Below are 17,895 nucleotides of genomic sequence, written 5' to 3' on the forward strand. Positions count from 1 at the left end.
GCCTGCACGCGACTTTATAATTTTGTTTCGTAATGCGAGATGCGACCAGACTTATCTCCACTGATCGTGGTCACGTGCAAAGGCTTCCACATTTTTCCAGATTGTAGTAGTTACTTTTGGTTCTCTATCTCGAAGGTTCCTTGCCAGCTTTAAATTGAGCGCGGCCAAGAACTGCAGGCATCCAGTTCGATGACCGCCGAGCACGCTTGTGGCTATCGCCGCCGCCGAGTCATTCAGTTCTGAGTGGGCGCGAGTCAGCCCCTTAATCAGTTTCTGTTGGAAGCCTTTTCATTGTCTTCCTGACTGCTGGAGTGTCGTCACCACAACCTGACAGCTTGCACCAACATTAGAACATTGAAAAATAAAGAACAATAAAATATAAAATTTATTATTTAAATGAGCATTGAACAAATAAATAACAAAATGAGCTCGACGTTTTGCCCCCCCCTCCCCCTCCGCCACTCAAAAAAAAGTTCCGGAGTCCCTGCGCTTTGCCGTTGTCATGTGGTAAATTCTGCACAAGCCAAACCGTGAGGTGCTTGAATAAAGGAAACCTTTCAGAACACTGTGAGGTTTGCAAGCCAGGTTATCGCAGTCGGATTTTCAATTAATGGAATGTAATATGCAGACACCTGCCAAAAATTGAAAAAATATTGTGCGAGAATTCTCTCTATATCGTTGTCAAAGAAAGAGATGTGGCCCCTAAGGCAAATGTAGGAAGAACGTGAAAAACAGCGGTGGAACCGAAGCCCGCGGGATAATGAACTAGCAAATACTTCCAGCAAACATCTAGCCAAGGTGTCCTTTTTGCTGTCGTTTGGAGACCACCCTCAGTATATGCCAGCCGGTAGTACACACTCAATATAATTAAGCCCATTAACAGAGCCAGAAATTCTATCTAATTTCACAGTTAAAGAATAGCAGCAGCTGTGATACCGTTAATATTCAGGTGTGTCACAGATTTGGTTGCTGTTAAAATTACGATACCGCTTATCTATGAGTTATCAGCGCTCAGAGTTCTTTTTAATAAATAAAGATACGCTGACGTGGCACGCTGTTATTGTTTGTTTTTCGCTTCCCGATAATTTTACATTTGGACAATTCGGACAGTTTCTCCTGTCCCATGAAGTTCAAAGTAACGCAGTTTTGATGTGCTAAGCGGAGGCTGTAACTCTTTCCTTCAACAGCTAGCGCTGTACAATGCGTTCCTATGTATCGCAACAGAGCAAAAATAGGTGTAGAGTGGTAGCGTATCTTGCATAGAAGCCCGTACGTTCAAAATAGGGCGGCTTTCGGTGCGAAGCCCACGCCCTCTTATAAATGAGTGGACGACTAAAGAGTGACGTCATAATAAACAAAAAATGACGTTATATCCACGTGGTTCCTGGCAGGAAAATAAATCTTCGAACGTCTCAAGGCTCAGCGCGACGCACGAGACAAGGACGAAGAAAGAAGACACGACGAGTTCAGATTACCGACGCTATTTTTAGGTAGTCAGCGCCTTCTTCTCGGCCTCGTGTGGCGAACAGAATTTTAAGGTGTTATCCTGCCAACAGCTGTATAGTTATAGGTGTAGTTATAGCTCCTTTTTTGCAAGCAGTTCTTGAGCACCCGAGTTAGCGGGCAATTGGATGCGACAGGATGGTGCCGATCGAGGTTAGCTCACATAAAAAGAGACAATAGTGCAAATTTGTTAATAATAGTCTCAGTTTATTGGTTAAAAACCAAAACACACGAGACTCGGAATACAGACGCAAGAGGTTGCTGAACTAACCCAACATGCGCGCGAAGAAAATGAGCTAGTTCCCTCCTGAGCATAAATGGCATAAAGTGCTGTAAATACCACTGCACTTTACCAGTGAAATTAGGGCTGCCTTTTAGAACGCACGGAGGACAGACATTTTCGTCAATACAGTAAAAGCTACGCAGACCAAATCAAACATAAAATGAAGCGCTCACAAAGTGACAAAGCTAGACAAGGTACGGTAGAATGAACAAATATAAATAGTGATCTTGCAGTGGTAGAAATTGTTCAAGCAAGCATTTGCTCCAAGAGATTACCCAGGAAGATTTCAATAAAACAGCTGACCTCATTAAATACTACTTTGCGCCTCACACAAAAATTGAAATAACATCTCAGCATGCGATATTTCGCGAAGGGAGGAGACCATGACATGTGACGTACAGCACTCTCTTCTCTGATCTATAATATTAAGAGGGCACTATCAGATCACCATAATATCAACAAAACTCAATGTGTACGAAGACATTTTCAGTCACAGTATTTAGTAGCCAGAAGCGTGTAAGCAGCGCAAGCGTTCAAACCATCATTCGCCTCGTATTCGCAGGAGGTAGCCCTAAAAATTTCTATATTATGAAAGCAGTGCGCAAGACATAGAGGGATATGGAGCAAATGTATACTTCAAATTACTGCCAAAATTACTGCGTTTTTTCACCACGAACAAAAATAGTTATCATGCATTATTTCCCTCAGTACAGTCAACGCCAAGCTCAATCCTGCAGTCCTACTGCAGTAAAAGGAAATTAGCAGTCCTGATTCAAACTAGCAGGCCCCCGTGCAAACTACCAAGCGATAATTCGAAAGTGACATCTGACGCCTCCTACACAGGCATTCTAAGACACTGTTCTTGTTCTTATAGGCACCTAGTGGCAACGCCGTACCAAAGTTATTGTAACACCCTATCGCTGAAGTGTCAGGCCTGTGGAGCAGTTCGCACTTTACACGTTCCAACGGAGCATCAGTTCTTCGCGTGCTATGCGCTCTTCGTCCCGAACCACATCGTCTTTCTGAAGGCAGCAGCGCCAAAGCCTAGGACTGGAACTGTGGATGGCATGGCCAAAAAAAAAAGAACAACATAGAACGTAGCAGGACGACAAAAAGCAACCAAGCATCTAAAACTGACGCTGAATAAAATACGAGCACCGCACGCAACGGCGTTACGAGACGAGACCTACACAGGCCAGCCAAGGCTGGCAGCTAGCGGCAAAACCAACTGACCTTGGTCGAGCTAGGTGGCATAAAGGCCGCGGGCCTGTGCTGCGAGAGAATGGAAACTAAATAATTTTTTATAAAGCAGGCGCTGTATTTTCCGACCAAATGTACACAACTAAAGCATTTTTAAAATCATTCACCAGAATTGTGTTTTAAATGATTCAAAATAACAAATATGCAACCAAATGTTTTTCTGTTTGTGTTTGTCGGCAATAATTTCCAACTCCTGCTGTTCTGTGACGTCCACTGATACGGTCGTTTTCTGCTGTTCGCTTACATCGAAATGCTGCTGCCGTAGCCGGAACAAGTACCACGTCTTGTAACTCATGTTGACAACCAAAAATTAGAGCCTACTTTCGCATCAACTCCCCTGAAGCTGATCACATCAGCTTTTATTGCGAATTACATGTCGCGCTGGTAGTGCTTGATAGGCACCAAAATTAACCTAATGATTCCCTATCAGTCACCAACCAAATTGGCAGTGGAGACCGCGTGATTAAGCAGCACAGTGCTGTGCGTGCTGCATCTATCAATAAGATTGCAGGCGCTTCTCTGAAACCTCCGCGGATATGTCAGAAGCGCACACCCCTACCGCGCCACTGCAAAACAAATTTTGACGCTTGATTAGATTTTTTGTTGATTGTGCACGCTTCCCATTTGTTGCTGGTCCCACACGCCTTGTTGGACTGTCCGGGTGCCTGTTGTTGGTCGTATGAATGAGGTGGCGGAGTCATAACCGTGCGGCTGTATAGTCGATGTTAGTACGGCTTCCGAGTCATTATCCTCACTGCTCCTGCTACTGCAGCAGGTGAACAGCGGCTGCCTGGCCGCGGCAACTGCGGTGACCACAGTGTGGCGTTACTCTATGACCTCGGAGACGCTGTCTGGCGTACGCTCAAGAAAATAAAAATAAACCCGCTCGTGAGAAATTGTGAAATAAACACTGTAACTTGGTATGACCTCACTTTCCCAGTTTTATTTCAGCAATTTCTCAGAAAGTTACTATGTCGGGTGCAGTATCCCTTTGATTAGAACGTGAACATTACGGCAGCTAGAAATCTGCCTCTAATTACCAAGCCTTAAAGGGACCGACAACTTAAACTTAAGGACAAATTTTTTGACGCAAATCAATAATTTGTGTCCAAGTTTCGTGATTCCACAAGGGCTTTGTCAGAAATGTCGTGAAAGATCTTTAGCGAGACTGTTAATTGCCCTCAATCAATGCGCCACTTTTTATGGATCGTCACACTGGAAACTCTTATCAGAGAGCGCCCCAGCACATCGAATTTTGAAAGCGCAGACGAAGACAAGCGACGACTGAACTAGACACCTTGCCGTATCCTTTTTTCTCCTCCCTTGTCTTGAAGTACACTTTCAAAATTCGGTATACGCTATAAGATACTGTATCGAAAAACACAACCGGAAAATTTTCTGTTATCACAACAGATTTTCCTGTTGCAGTTTGGGACTTCGCAACAGAAATTCTATTAACAACAGGATTTTCTAATGTATTCAGCACTCTCCTGCAGTAACGACTGAGGCACTTCAGTCGCAGAAATAGACAACTTCTCAATACTACAGAAAAATTTGTTGTAACAACAGGACGACGAAAATCCCTGTTGTATTTTGCGATCGGCTCTGTCGTATTTTCCGACTGGAAACCTACCCTAAAGACAATTTTGTTCAGCTCAGTTACATGCCAGCAGTAAGCGATGAACTAAAACTAATACAGTTTAAAATCAGTTGCTGGGCGAGTTGGTACTTCATGCTAACATTCACAGCGCAAGACAAACACGGACACGAGGGGAGACACCACAAAGCGCCGACAGTAATTGAAAACTAATGGCTTAGTTAAGCGTCGACATTAGTTTCTACACTAAACTTTGTTACGACACAGTGGCGCACGCCTCGTTGGCGACAGTTTTAGGGGATCATGGATAACGCTTCAACTAACAAGTGAAAAAGCACTGCGGCGGCTATAGTAACAACGACTCAAAATTAAAGAACTTAATCAGCGATGCGAAAGGAGGGTTGCTTTTCATTGAAGGGCACAGCGAAGTGAGTATACGCCAGAACAAAATATGGCGACCACTCATGAATGAAACAAACCTGTGCGCTTAACAACACAGGTCACGTTTTTCCGACATGTAGACCCGTATGGGGATACACCGATAATGGGGATACACCAAAGTGTCACTGCGGAATATCCATTTAGCTCGGTTTATGCAATTTTCAAAGCGAAATTCAAATTGTAAGTCTTCGTTTCTTCGATATTAACGTGCTGGCCTATTTTAATATGAAGTACGCTCTCTTAATTTGCAGCTTAATCTCACGAAACGTTTAGGTCAGTCGTTCTTTTTAAAATTTAATAAAGAGAAAACGTTTTAGTTGAGAACTGTAAATGGCAGACAAAGTGCACCCAAAAAAGCGAAATTTATTGACATATAGCATTATCCTCTGCGTTTTTTTTTCTCGTGCTCTTAGGAGGCCACTCGAAATTTCGGAAGAGCAAAAAACTTTGTTCGCCGTGACAGCTGACTGACTCACTATATGCGTTCATTGGGATGCTCCACAGCTGCAGCCTCTTAGGGAGTGCTGTCCGCCGTAGGAAGGTCAGAACACGAGGCCATCTTGCGGAAATTTTAAATTTTGTAACCTTTCTCTTTTCATATATGATGTGCGGCAATTTCTCAGTAAACCTAAGGCTCCCAAAACTGTTCACGTACAATTTCTTTTTACAAGCAATCGATCTACAAAGGCACTGAGGAATACTTCGTACAATTATTGGCCTCCGTAAATGTGGATTCCCTTGCTTTTTCTGCCTATGTCGACGTCTCTCCGACAATAAAAGATGTATCTATCGGCGAGAAAAATTGGTTTAATGATGTTCCCGCCAGCCGATTAAAACTCGACGTCCTCACCAAAAAGACGGGTTGACACCATTTTAGATGGAATGGCAGTGCATCATAGCCTCCAGAATCCGCGCCACAAATTGATGCTGACGCATGCATTTTACTTCCGAAATCGGTCGGCGGCGGCGACACCTATAGTTTGTTTCTTAGTCTTTCCAAGCTTATAAAAGGTCCTTTTTCAGTGAAAGTGGTCTCTTTTTGATAGGAACGCAGTACCCCATTGATCCAGGCCAACTTCCATTTGCCCTCAGTGTCGCTGGAACACATTTGAATTGGCTTTCTTGGCAGGATCTCTCATATTATGAATGGAAAATTATCAATACCCCCCAATAAAAACGTGCAACAGTTGGGCCTTGCCAGTTGTCATTTACGGAGCTGAAGCCTGGAGGCTAAAAAAACCCTTCGCATTAAAATGAGAAAACGAAGCGAAGAAGCAGCAATAATGATACGGATAACATGAAGACAAACTCTTCGGCGAGCACTAGAAAACGAACTCGATCGTGTTCACTCTAGCTTAGCAGAGATAATTAGCAGTATAAGAGTACTTGTGTGGAGCTTGTAACGCGGAGAACAGGTTACTGCTTATTGAATTATCCAGGCTGCTTACGCTACTACTTGTGCGGTGTGGGCCCAAGCAGCCTTTGTATGGTAAATGCAGTAGGCGGCTTTATGCTCATTATATTCCGCGCACAATAAATCATGAAAATAATCTGAAGAAAATTATAGCACTTAAGCAATGTGCTCATATTAGGCTAAACATGCACTAACAAGCACTAAAAGGTTTTTCTTTCTGAATCGCGTTGGAAAGTCATGGTGGTCTTTCTCTGGCCCTTGTTCCAGAGGGCTTTGCTCCTGCAGATCCTTACATTAGGTCAAGACTACGACCTACCACCATATTTGCCCGCGGCCTAGTCCTATCAAAAAAGTCTGACCCCAGCTTCATAAGGCAACGCACCAGCTGCGTGTGACGTAGAACACGAACCGTGGCTCGCCATAACGTGAGCGATCACAGGCCGGAGTCGAAAGGTTGCCTCGCAGACCTTCTGCAAAAACTTTGCATTTGAGGCTAAATGTTTCTTGTTAGCTTTTTTGCTCTTGTAACGCATGAAAAGCGCACCATATGATCGGCGGTGACTAGACGGCCAGCAGAGACATCATCTTCTTGGACAGCAGGCTTGAAGATCCAAGAATGAGGATGGCCAACTTCCACCCACTCCTGGGATTGCTTACTGCCGCGGTTTGTATAAGGTGCGGCTGTAATTTCGCTTTACGCTTCTTCTTGTGAGGCTTTCTCGAGGAATGTTTAGCAGCATTTAAATTGGACGTAATAGGGTTTACAAAGATCGCTCTCTCTCTCTCTCTCTCTCTCTCTCCTCGGGTTAATGAGATGGAAAAGTCGATTAGGGTGGAAGAAGTAAGAAGATGTGCCAGAGCGGATTTTATTCGTAGTGTTAGAGGCGCAAGAGATGACTGTCCCTTTGGCCATTCAATTTCAGAGAGTGTCAGCAAAAGGAGGTTTCTGGTGATCCATATGGACATCGTTTGCGCAACTGTTATATACATTTCCTTTTTTCAATCTGCAAGAACAGACCGGGAAGGTTCAAACAAGTGCTAAGTAAACAGGAGTGCACTCACTGGGCGTACTGTATTATCGTCAACGAATAACACATTTCAGTCACAGATTCGGTCACAGTACAACCGCGAGTCTTCCCCTAAGGGCTGGAAGCTTAGGCACTAACGATGACGACAGCGCAGCGAGCAATGGAAAGCAGGATTAGATAAGGTTAATTCTAAGGGGTACAAATGTAACTTGGCAGGTTAGAGAACAAAAGTGAAATAACGGTATGCCAGCTTATATCAAGACGAGGGAAAGGACTTAAACAAGACATTTAATGGGACGTCGAACCAGCGTGCATCCTTGTGGGTAACATCGTAACTACCAAGTAAAATGAAGCGTAGGCAGTGGTAGAAGGCGGCATTAAGCTGGGATTAGGAAATTTGCTTAGGATACAGTGGCCTTGGCTTCCGTGGAAAGGGCTGACTGGCGACCATAAAACAGGTCTTCATCTTGCAGCGCACTTAATCTGGCAGAAGTTAATGATCACGGGAGCGCATCTGCTAGCGCTGTTAAAAATGTTACGAATAAGAAGAGAAACGTAATTTCAAAAACATATATGTTAACACGAGGCGCCTAGATTACACGGAACACTTGGTACAGATATTTAAAAAGCTCGCCATGAAGAGACGTATCAGCTCTTGTACAGCATCAATACCTGGCACTGATTTCAATAGCACTTCACCTAGCCTGTTGGCCTAAAGAGATTACACTCCTTGACCTGCAGCACGCTCATGCGAATGTTCAAACCTGTCTTACCAAGCAGTGAAAAAATTCGTGGCACTTGTAATTTTTTTCTGGTCCACATCAGAAACTGCACAGCCAGTGTGCTGCATAGCGAGCGATATCACACGTGAACGCCACTAGGCGCTAAAGAGCAAATGAGACCTAATATGAGAAAATAATTACAAAGCACACAAAAATCCAGTTCAAATTTGCTCTCTGCAAGTAATCCACGGCAGTTAACGCTTGCTAAGTGGTGTTGGTTCAGACTTTTCGAAATCATTCCTATTCGCCCTATTCTGCATGTCACGGCAGGCCCCGACCATGCTAACCAGCGTTTTGATCAAGTTGATACTCCTAATGCTCAGCTAGTTCGTCTAACCACGTCAAAATTTAACTAACCTCACTTTTAGGCAGTTATACCCCACTGCCGCTTCTAGCGCGCTTCATATTCAGACAAGGCCGCTAGCTTATCACACTTCCATCGTAGTAAATCGGTAAATACGCAGTACTTTCAGTGCACATCATAGAATGCGCACAGAGTAACGCTCAGCTCAATCGCAGGACCTACTGTGTTCTAGGACTGCACAACATCTTACCCTCTTCGTCACCCTCCTCTTCGAATTGACTTTAATTGAAATTGACATTGAGCCGCCGCGGTGGCTGAGTGGTTATGGTACTCGGCTGCTGGACCGAAATACGCGGGTTCGATCCTGGCCGCGGAGGTCGAATTTCGATGGAGGCGAAATTCTAGAGGCCCGTGTACTGCGCGATGTCAGTGCACGTTAAAGAACCCCAGGTGGTCGAAATTTCCGGAGCCCTTCACTACGGCGTCCCTCATGGCCTGAGTTGCTTTGGGACGTTAAACCCCCATAAACCTGAACCGAAATGGTCATTGAATATAATCGTATATTTTTTATCCCATCACACATGTTTATCACATAACCGCTTTGAAGATTGCCCATTTTAAAGTATCAGTGAGAAGCTTTATAGCCTTTTCTAGCCGGCTCAGCTCCAGTACAGATGCAACCTTCTGCCGACAGGTGATGCTTCAAATTCGGCAATATCGGGGGCTTTTCAGCATGATTTTTACGAGCCCCTAGCTTTAGTAATCTGCCACACATGATCCACTGCTTGCGCTAGTTAACTGGAGCACAGGAAATTTTCTCAGGTCACTGCTACGCCATTCTGCTTATAAAAGTATGGGTGAGAGAGGGGTGTAGGGGCCTCCTAGCATAGTAAGCAGTCGTGCTTGAGTTGCTCCACAGAAATGTCCTGGCCATCAAAGTATCATCTGAAAAGAAACTGCTCTCCAGTTCTCCAAACAGTAATGTCGATAAGAGAGTGCAAACTGAAAACAAAAGTCTCAATGAAACCTCTTTAAGGAAAATTTCCGCTTAGTTATCAGGCACATCATTTATTGCAGCTTTCCTAGCTTTACTGATGTTGCTACAGCGCCGGCATCCGTCTAAAATACCTCTTCTGGGAGCTAGCTTTTTCAAATATTCGTCGATGAATTAGAAACTTACGCAATATGTCAGGTGGCAAGTTTCCTTCTTTTCAGCGTGAAATGCTCATAGCTGCAGGAACGCGAATTTAAGCCATACACAGTTCACATATGGGTTCACGAATGGGTTTCAAATATGAGAGGCTGTGCGCCGTAGCCGTTTGAGCAAATAAAAGTGTGCGTTTATTTATTTGCTTAAATGCATTAGCAGTATATTCCAATTTCCCCAAATATCCGTGTGGGTGTGCACGTGTGTATGTGTGAAGCCTCCACCCATTGGAGGAAGCATCCTGCCTGTCAGTATACGTCCGGGTGCCCACAGGTAAAAATTCATCTCCCACCTACAAGCCTCTGTCCACCTCCACATTCAAAAGCTTCACCCACCCACCTCAACCCTCCAGGAGCTTCCTCCCACCAGAGGCTGGTGAGAGCAGGAAAATTCAAAGGCGCAGTGGGAAGGAGATCAAAGTTAAACGTGAAACAACCAAAGTCCAAATCCAGATTTGGCGTATCTGGTCGCATCGCCCCGTATGACCGCCTGTGGATTTTTATTCATTTTTTATGTAGTCATATACCTCATAAGTCCGAAACTTGAAACATATAGTGCGAGACCTCAGAATGCAAGAATAAACAATATTATGCCATTTGAACTCCCAAGAAATAGCAAAGCGCATAAGAAAATATAGTGACACAAAAAGATCAGAACATTATACAATGGTTAGTGGCAATGCATTTAAATCACCTAGCACATGATGAAACATTTATACGGTGACGCATCACGAGTGCAAGAAAGCGCTGAACTTTTCTGTATATTTCATTGGGTAGCGCATGTTAGCAATGTGCTCTGAAAGAGCATTCCAGCGCTTCATAGCTCGTAGCAACCCAGAAGGGTTAAGCGTGTGTTTGGCTTGGTTTTATAGTGTTTAACGCCCCAAAGCGACTCAGGCTATGAGGAACGCAGTAGTGGAGGGCTCTGGATAAAGTCTACCACCTGAGGTCCGTCATAGCCTGAGTCGCTTTGGGACGTTAAACCCTCATAAATCATAAAGCATTTCGCCTCCATCGAAATGCGACCGCCGCGGCCGGGATCGAACCCGTGTCTTTCGGTTCGACAGCAGAGCACCATATCCACTGAGCCACCGCGGCGGCTGGCAAACTGAGTTCTGCCGGATAGACGTTCAGACCTTAGGTATATATGTAGGAGACGTGAATTGCGATTTGGCCAACCGAATGGCAATGTGGACGCATCACTTCGATCAGTTTGGGCAGTAGGCAAAGGAATGTGGCATCCCTAGGAGATCTTACGAGATATCCCTCACACGAACAGAATCTATTTTTTCTTGTAATCAACATGCGGTCCGTCCATAAAAATAGAAGATCCTCGACTCACGACAAAGGGAAGTTAGGAGCTGCTCGCCCATTGGGAACGAGAAATGGCGCCTTAAGGGCGAATATAAGGCGCGTTCATGAGAATACATTCTCGCGTGGCGGGAGCGAGAACACGCGCGTACGGCCCAGGCATGGTTGCTTCCCTGATGTCGGAGTCAAATTCACTGAAATGCAAGAACCCAAACCCCACTTCTTCACCTCTATTTACCAATCGCCCCGGATAGTGGCACGCATTAAGTAATGCAACCGCCGCCTGCGCCACGGCATAATGGTAATTAAAAGTTGGCGACCGTCAGGGCCGAGATACGAAAATTGTCTAATGTATACCCTATAGGCTGCGTAAAGTGCGAAAGTGAGTGCGAGCAGGGGATCCTCAAAACGGCACGCGCACCATCGGTTGGTCCATCGGTATGAACCTCTGCTGTGCTGCACCCTCACCAGAGTCGAGTAGAAATAGTCCCGTTACCCGTAGCTCTCCCGTGTTTTTCCTAATCCGCTCGGCGACTCCGCCTCCACCGTCTCGTTCAGCGCAGCTAGGGCAGCACTTCGCCTTCACTGCGATGCTGTCTGCCTCATCCCGCATAGAGCTGGCTGTACTCCACACCCACCTGCCACGCGCCGTCGGGGTCACATGTGGAGCAGGGCGAGCGCCCGCCGTTACGTAATTCGATTGACGGCGGCGCACAACTCTGCCGCGAACACAGAGGCGCCATCCATCGGCGCGATGCGGAAGCGAAATTGAGGGGACATTAAGCTCCGCCTTTATAGTATGACGCGACAGCGTTAATTGGTCCCTTAAGCGGCATGGCGTCCTCTTTACGTATCACTCTGCAGGCACGGACACCGTTCTCTATTTTGTTTTATTTTCTTACTTTTTAAATTTTCATTTTACCTTTGTCTTTATTTTTACTTTATCACAAGAAACACAAGCCTCCCTTTAACCAAGTCGAACGAGCGTTTCTCAGTGATCGAGGGGTAGCGCGTCCGGTCTACGACCCAAGGGGCAATGGTTGGAGTCCCACCTCGACCATTTTTCTTTCAATCGTTGTAGGGTGTTTAAATTACCCGCGCGAAGTCGTGTGATGGAACGACCCTCTTGACCAATCCCTATTTTCTTGACACGCCAATGCCAACTAGGAAGCCGGCTTCTTCGCTGATCGGGACCCTTCACGCTACCGCGTTAAAACTGTGTGACGGCGTGGGCCGTATGTCGAGGGTGGAAGGCTAGCAGAAACAGCCCCAGCGGCCAAATTTCCCTCACGCTTTCTCAAATACATCTTTGGCACCGGGCCTCATTAGGTGCACCTGCTCACTCAACACGCCCGTAGTTATGATGCCCTCGAGGCAGCTGGTTTATATGACATGCTTATCAGCCTGAAACGCGCCTTCCTTTGTTCATAGAGATTAACCGAGACTACAATTGTGGTGTTGACTGGCAAGCGAGGGCTTTGCGCTCTCTGCAAATGGAATGTGTTCACTGAATGATTCAGTCCGCCTCCCTGAGTAGAAAAGAGATTTCTTGCAACCTTCCGATCAGAAAACTCCCAGCTTTTCGCACGTGTGTCAGGCTGCGGTACGGGGATCGGTAAGCAGAAGGGAATCGTTTTTCCACAGCACGAAAGCAGCTTTTTGTGCAACACAGAGCGTCGATAAGGTGTTAATCATCACACTGTCGTGATTAACGTGCCGCATGTAAATTTGTTGAGTGCATGGAAAAACATATACATAATGCTGCGCAATATTGTGACCACGCGTATGTCAGGCATATTGGGCAATCCGTGAACGATGATTAAAGAACAATACGCATGAAAAATACCCATTAGTTAAAAATTCTGGCTAAATATTGCTCGAGCTGCTCTTGTCATCCGTAATTTGTCAGTATTAATTATGCCTCTCTCAAAACGTCAGAACATTGGAGTGGAAATTAGTTTTCTACATAGTATCAGTATGTTACAGTGTGTGCGTCAGCGCCCCATTTGCAACGCTCAGCGCCAAAGAACTTTAAATAATGAAGAAGGATACCGTGTGATGTTGTATTCACGTGTTTGTGTTCGGTAGCAATATCAATCTCAGTGTGACCATGTCTCTACTACTTATCCCATACAGTTTCACTTTTTCAAAAGGTCAGTTGATAATATGCGCCCACCTGCGTAGTCTATATGCATTGTGCTACAGTTTGTGTGCCCTGTTTAGTAGCTTTCCAGGCCAGCCACCTAAAAATAGCTTCGACTGCCACAATTACAACGTGAACTATTTCCTCTTAAACTGCATTCCTTCCCAACGTAAATGCCAGATCAATACAAAATTAATGGTGCACGGCTTGGTCTATGACCTTAAACACTGAAAAAACGGTCTTACTTCGCGTCACGAACAAAAAACAACCAATTTCATCTTCATATTGGATCAATAATACTCAAATAAAGGAAGTCACAGAACACAAATACCTAGGCGTTACGTTTACAAACGCTCTTTCATTGTCCAAACGCATTGATAACATTTACGCATCTGTCTCTCGAAAACTCGGCTTTCTGCGTCATAAGCTGAAAACAGCACCTCCTGATTTAAAACTGCTAGCCTACAGAACTTACATATTGCCGAAATTAGGGTATGCAGCCATAGTATGGGATCCCTTTCATCTTAAGCATAAACAAACTTGAAATGGTTCAGAGGCGAGCAGTGAGGTTAATTTTCAACAAGTTCAGGCCCATTGATTCCCCGTCACAACTCATGGCTGAAAACCGTATCCCTGCCTTAGAATCGCGAAGAACTATAGCACGACTTAAATTTCTTTTCGCGACGTATGATAAGTAGCTGGAATTTAGCGGACGGCCATACATTCAATGTTACCTACCATGCGCGTCAAGGCACCGTCACGCTCACAATTTTCTGCCTTTCCATGCCCGCACTAACTTGTATAAATTTTTTTTTCCTCATACAGTTAGTCAGTGGAATGATCTCCCCTCTCAAACTTTTTCCACTGACAATTTTGACCAGCCGCTGCTGTATTTTGCGTAGTAACATTCTGTGCCGTTTCTTCCGTACTTTCATCAGGTTATCATTATTCTGACGGGTGGCGTATGCAAGTTCATTTCTGTGGAGAGTATGTGAAGATCATTCTACAAAACTGAAATGCGTGCTTGTTCACTTTTGTTATCTTTCACATGTTAAACGCAAGAGCATATGTATAATTGATGTTAATCGGAAGAAAATGCACGACACACTCACCTGCTTGGTCTCCTTCAGGCCGCAGTATTTGTAAATAATAATAATAATAATAATAATAATAATAATAATAATAATAATAATAATAAACCCATACATGTTATAAACAGAGGGATTGCAATGCAACTTGCATTAAAAAAATGGAATTATATTTGAAGTGATTGACAAAAAAAACTCCATTTCATAATTGGTTCTGTGAGAGTGAAAAACCACTACTGCCCCACCTTCAGCGGGTTTAAGGGCAGCAACGATAATCAAGATAAACTAACCAATGTTTTGTCCAGCTTACAATAATCTGTCTATTACAAAAATGTCTGTCTATTATTTCTTGAAGAGGTAATGTGTATTCTGAGGCTCTTGCAGTGGTTTTAATTACATCCTCTCAACTTTCCTCTATTTAGCATTACCTTCGCAGCGCCTATTGCATCCGTAACTCATAATGAAGATGCTGCCAGACCACTGCAAGAAGCAGATGTTCGCCCATCTCTGACTGAAAGAGATGTGAGCTACGAAGAGGATTCATACGAAAGCAATATCGGCAGCAAATCAGAAGAGGGCAGCCAGTCGGAAGAAGGCAGTCAGTCGGAAGAGGGCAGCCAGTCGGAAGAAGGCAGCCAGTCGGAAGAGGGCAGTCAGTCGGAAGAAGGCAGCCAGTCAGAGGAAGGTAGCCAATCAGAGGAAGGAAGTCAGTCCGAGGAGGGCAGCCAGTCTCATGAAGGCAGTCAGTCGGAAGAAGGCAGCCAATCGGAAGAGGGAAGTGGATCGGAAGAAGGCAGCCAGTCGGAGGAAGGCAGCCAGTCGGAAGAGGGCAGCCAGTCAGAGGAAGGTAGCCAATCGGAGGAAGGAAGTCAGTCAGAAGAAGGTAGCCAATCGGAGGAAGGAAGTCAGTCAGAGGAGGGCAGCCAGTCAGAAGAAGGCAGCCAGTCGGAGGAAAGCAGCCAGTCGGAAGAAGGCAGCCAATCGGAAGAGGGAAGCGGATCGGAGGAAGGCAGCCAGTCGGAGGAGGGCAGCCAATCGGAAGAGGGAAGTGGATCGGAAGAAGGCAGCCAGTCAGAGGAGGGCAGCCAGTCGGAGGAAGGCAGCCAGTCGGAAGAGGGCAGCCAGTCAGAGGAAGGTAGCCAATCGGAGGAAGGAAGTCACTCAGAGGATAGCAGCCAGTCAGAAGAAGGCAGCCAGTCTGAAGAAGGCAGCCAGTCGGAAGAAGGCAGCCAATCGGAAGAGGGCAGCCGGTCTGAAGAGGGCAGCCAATCGGAGGAGGGCAGCCAGTCGGAAGAAGACAGCCAATCGGAGGAAGGAAGTCAGTCAGAGGAGGGCAGCCAGTCAGAAGAAGGCAGCCAGTCGGAGGAAGGCAGCCAGTCGGAAGAAGGCAGCCAATCAGAAGAGGGAAGCGGATCGGAAGACGGCAGCCGGTCTGAAGAGGGCAGCCAGTCGGAGGAAGGCAGCCAGTCGGAGAAGGGCAGCCAGTCAGAAGAAGGCAGCCAATCGGAAGAGGGAAGTGGATCGGAAGAAGGCAGCCAGTCGGAGGAAGGCAGCCAGTCGGAAGAGGGCAGCCAGTCAGAGGAGAACAGCCATCCGGAAGAAAGCGGCCAATCGGAGGAAGGAAGTCAGTCAGAGGAGGGCAGCCAGTCGGAGGAAGGCAGCCAGTCGGAAGAAGGCAGCCAATCGGAAGAGGGAAGTGGATCGGAAGAGGGCAGCCGGTCTGAGGAAGGCAGCCAGTCGGAGGAAGGCAGCCAGTCGGAAGAAGGCAGCCAATCGGAAGAGGGAAGTGGATCGGAAGAAGGCAGCCAGTCAGAGGAGGGCAGCCAGTCGGAAGAGGGCAGCCAGTCGGAAGAGGGTAGCCAATCGGAGGAAGGAAGTCAGTCAGAGGATGGAAGTCAGTCAGAAGAAGGCAGCCAGTCTGAAGAAGGCAGCCAGTCGGAAGAAGGCAGCCAATCGGAAGAGGGAAGCGGATCGGAAGAGGGCAGCCAATCGGAGGAAGGCAGCCAGTCGGAAGAGGGCAGCCAGTCGGAAGAAGGCAGCGAATCGGAAGAGGGCAGCCAGTCGGAAGAAAGCAGCGAATCGGAAGAGGGCAGCCATTCAGAAGAAGGTAGCCAATCGGAGGAAAGAAGTCAGTCAGAGGAGGGCAGCCAGTCAGAGGAAGGTAGTCAGTCAGAGGAGGGCAGCCAGTCAGAAGGAAGCCAATCGGAGGAAGGAAGTCAGTCAGAGGAGGGCAGCCAGTCAGAAGAAGGCAGCCAGTCGGAGGAAGGCAGCCAGTCGGAGGAGGGCAGCCAGTCGGAAGAAGGCAGCGGGTCGGAAGAAGGCAGCGGGTCCGAAGAAGGAAGCCGGTCAGAAGAGGGCAGCCAGTCGGAAGCGAGCAGCCAGTCGGAAGAGGGCAGCCAGTCGGAAGAAGGCAGCCAGTCGGAAGAGGGCAGCCAGTCAGAGGCAGGTAGCCAATCGGAGGAAGGAAGTCAGTCCGAGGAGGGCAGCCAGTCCGAAGAAGGCAGCCAGTCAGAAGGAAGTCAGTCAGAGGAGGGCAGCCAGTCAGAAGAAGGCAGCCAGTCGGAAGAAGGCAGCCAGTCGGAAGAAGGCAGCCAGTCAGAGGAAGGCAGCGAGTCAGAGGAAGGAAGCGAGTCAGAGGAGGGCAGCCAATCAGAAGAGAGATAATTAAATGAGGATAACCAATTATGATTTTGTCAATGACAGTCTGTAGCATCGATTGGACAACTCCATGTTGATTGCACTAAATAAAATTTTCATGCTGCCTTTAACTTCATCACGTTTGTGTCTTCTGTCTGCTTATTTACGTTTCAGAACCGTCTAAATAGGCTGAGCCCTGCGCACACAAAAGCACGTCTCAGATTCCAAGGCATCCTTCACTAACAGCTGCATTATCATTGTATAAGATGAATCCTTCTGAATGGTCTGCATTTATTCTATCTCTGGACATGTATTTGAGCGTCCAGTGCAGTAAAAAAGGGGGGACGATGCCCCCTTTTGTGCGATATCTTTGACACCCCGTTTAATTCCTTCCATATTGCAAGGAATAAATGTCACATTGTGGTGTCCATTCGTTACAAGGGAAAAAAAAGTATGTGATGTATATTCTTTCCTTCACTGCATAAATACTGAGCCTTAGATATACTAAGATCATAAAGGTTTTTGCTATAAATCCTGTATTAAAGTGCTTGATTGCATTTCACTCGGTATTACAGCAACGGACATATTGCATGAGGAACGACAATAAAAACTGGATTTCTTGCAGTACAATGGCATGCAAAGAATCGCTTACAAGAAGGCAAGCGGTGCCCTTTGATCGAATGCTGAAGTTCACAGTAATTGCAGTTTTCCACATGTGTGATCAATTTTAAGTACACTGAAATCTAGACGACGTGGTCTTTTCGCCATACTCTGCCAACTGCGTAGAAGCATCCCCAAGGTTTGCCTTGCTGTCTAATTGAAAACCTTCACCAGTGTTTAAGAATTTATAACTGTAGGATTGCTACTGTTTGCATTTTAATCAGTGGCACAGATCTCA

At 46.1% G+C, this 17,895-nt stretch overlaps 1 protein-coding gene across 1 annotated transcript; it reads left to right on the plus strand.

Annotated features, from left to right (window-relative positions):
- Positions 1 to 7,028: 7,028 nt before the first annotated feature.
- LOC144118645 (uncharacterized) lies at positions 7,029 to 17,136 on the plus strand. Its single transcript, XM_077651519.1, has 2 exons — positions 7,029 to 7,173; positions 14,783 to 17,136. Exons 1-2 carry the CDS (start codon positions 7,115 to 7,117, stop codon positions 17,022 to 17,024), a joined length of 2,301 nt encoding a protein of 766 aa, XP_077507645.1. The 5' UTR covers positions 7,029 to 7,114; the 3' UTR covers positions 17,025 to 17,136.
- Positions 17,137 to 17,895: the final 759 nt, after the last annotated feature.

This window comes from Amblyomma americanum, chromosome 2, assembly GCF_052857255.1.
Source record: "Amblyomma americanum isolate KBUSLIRL-KWMA chromosome 2, ASM5285725v1, whole genome shotgun sequence".
NCBI lineage: Eukaryota > Metazoa > Arthropoda > Arachnida > Ixodida > Ixodidae > Amblyomma > Amblyomma americanum.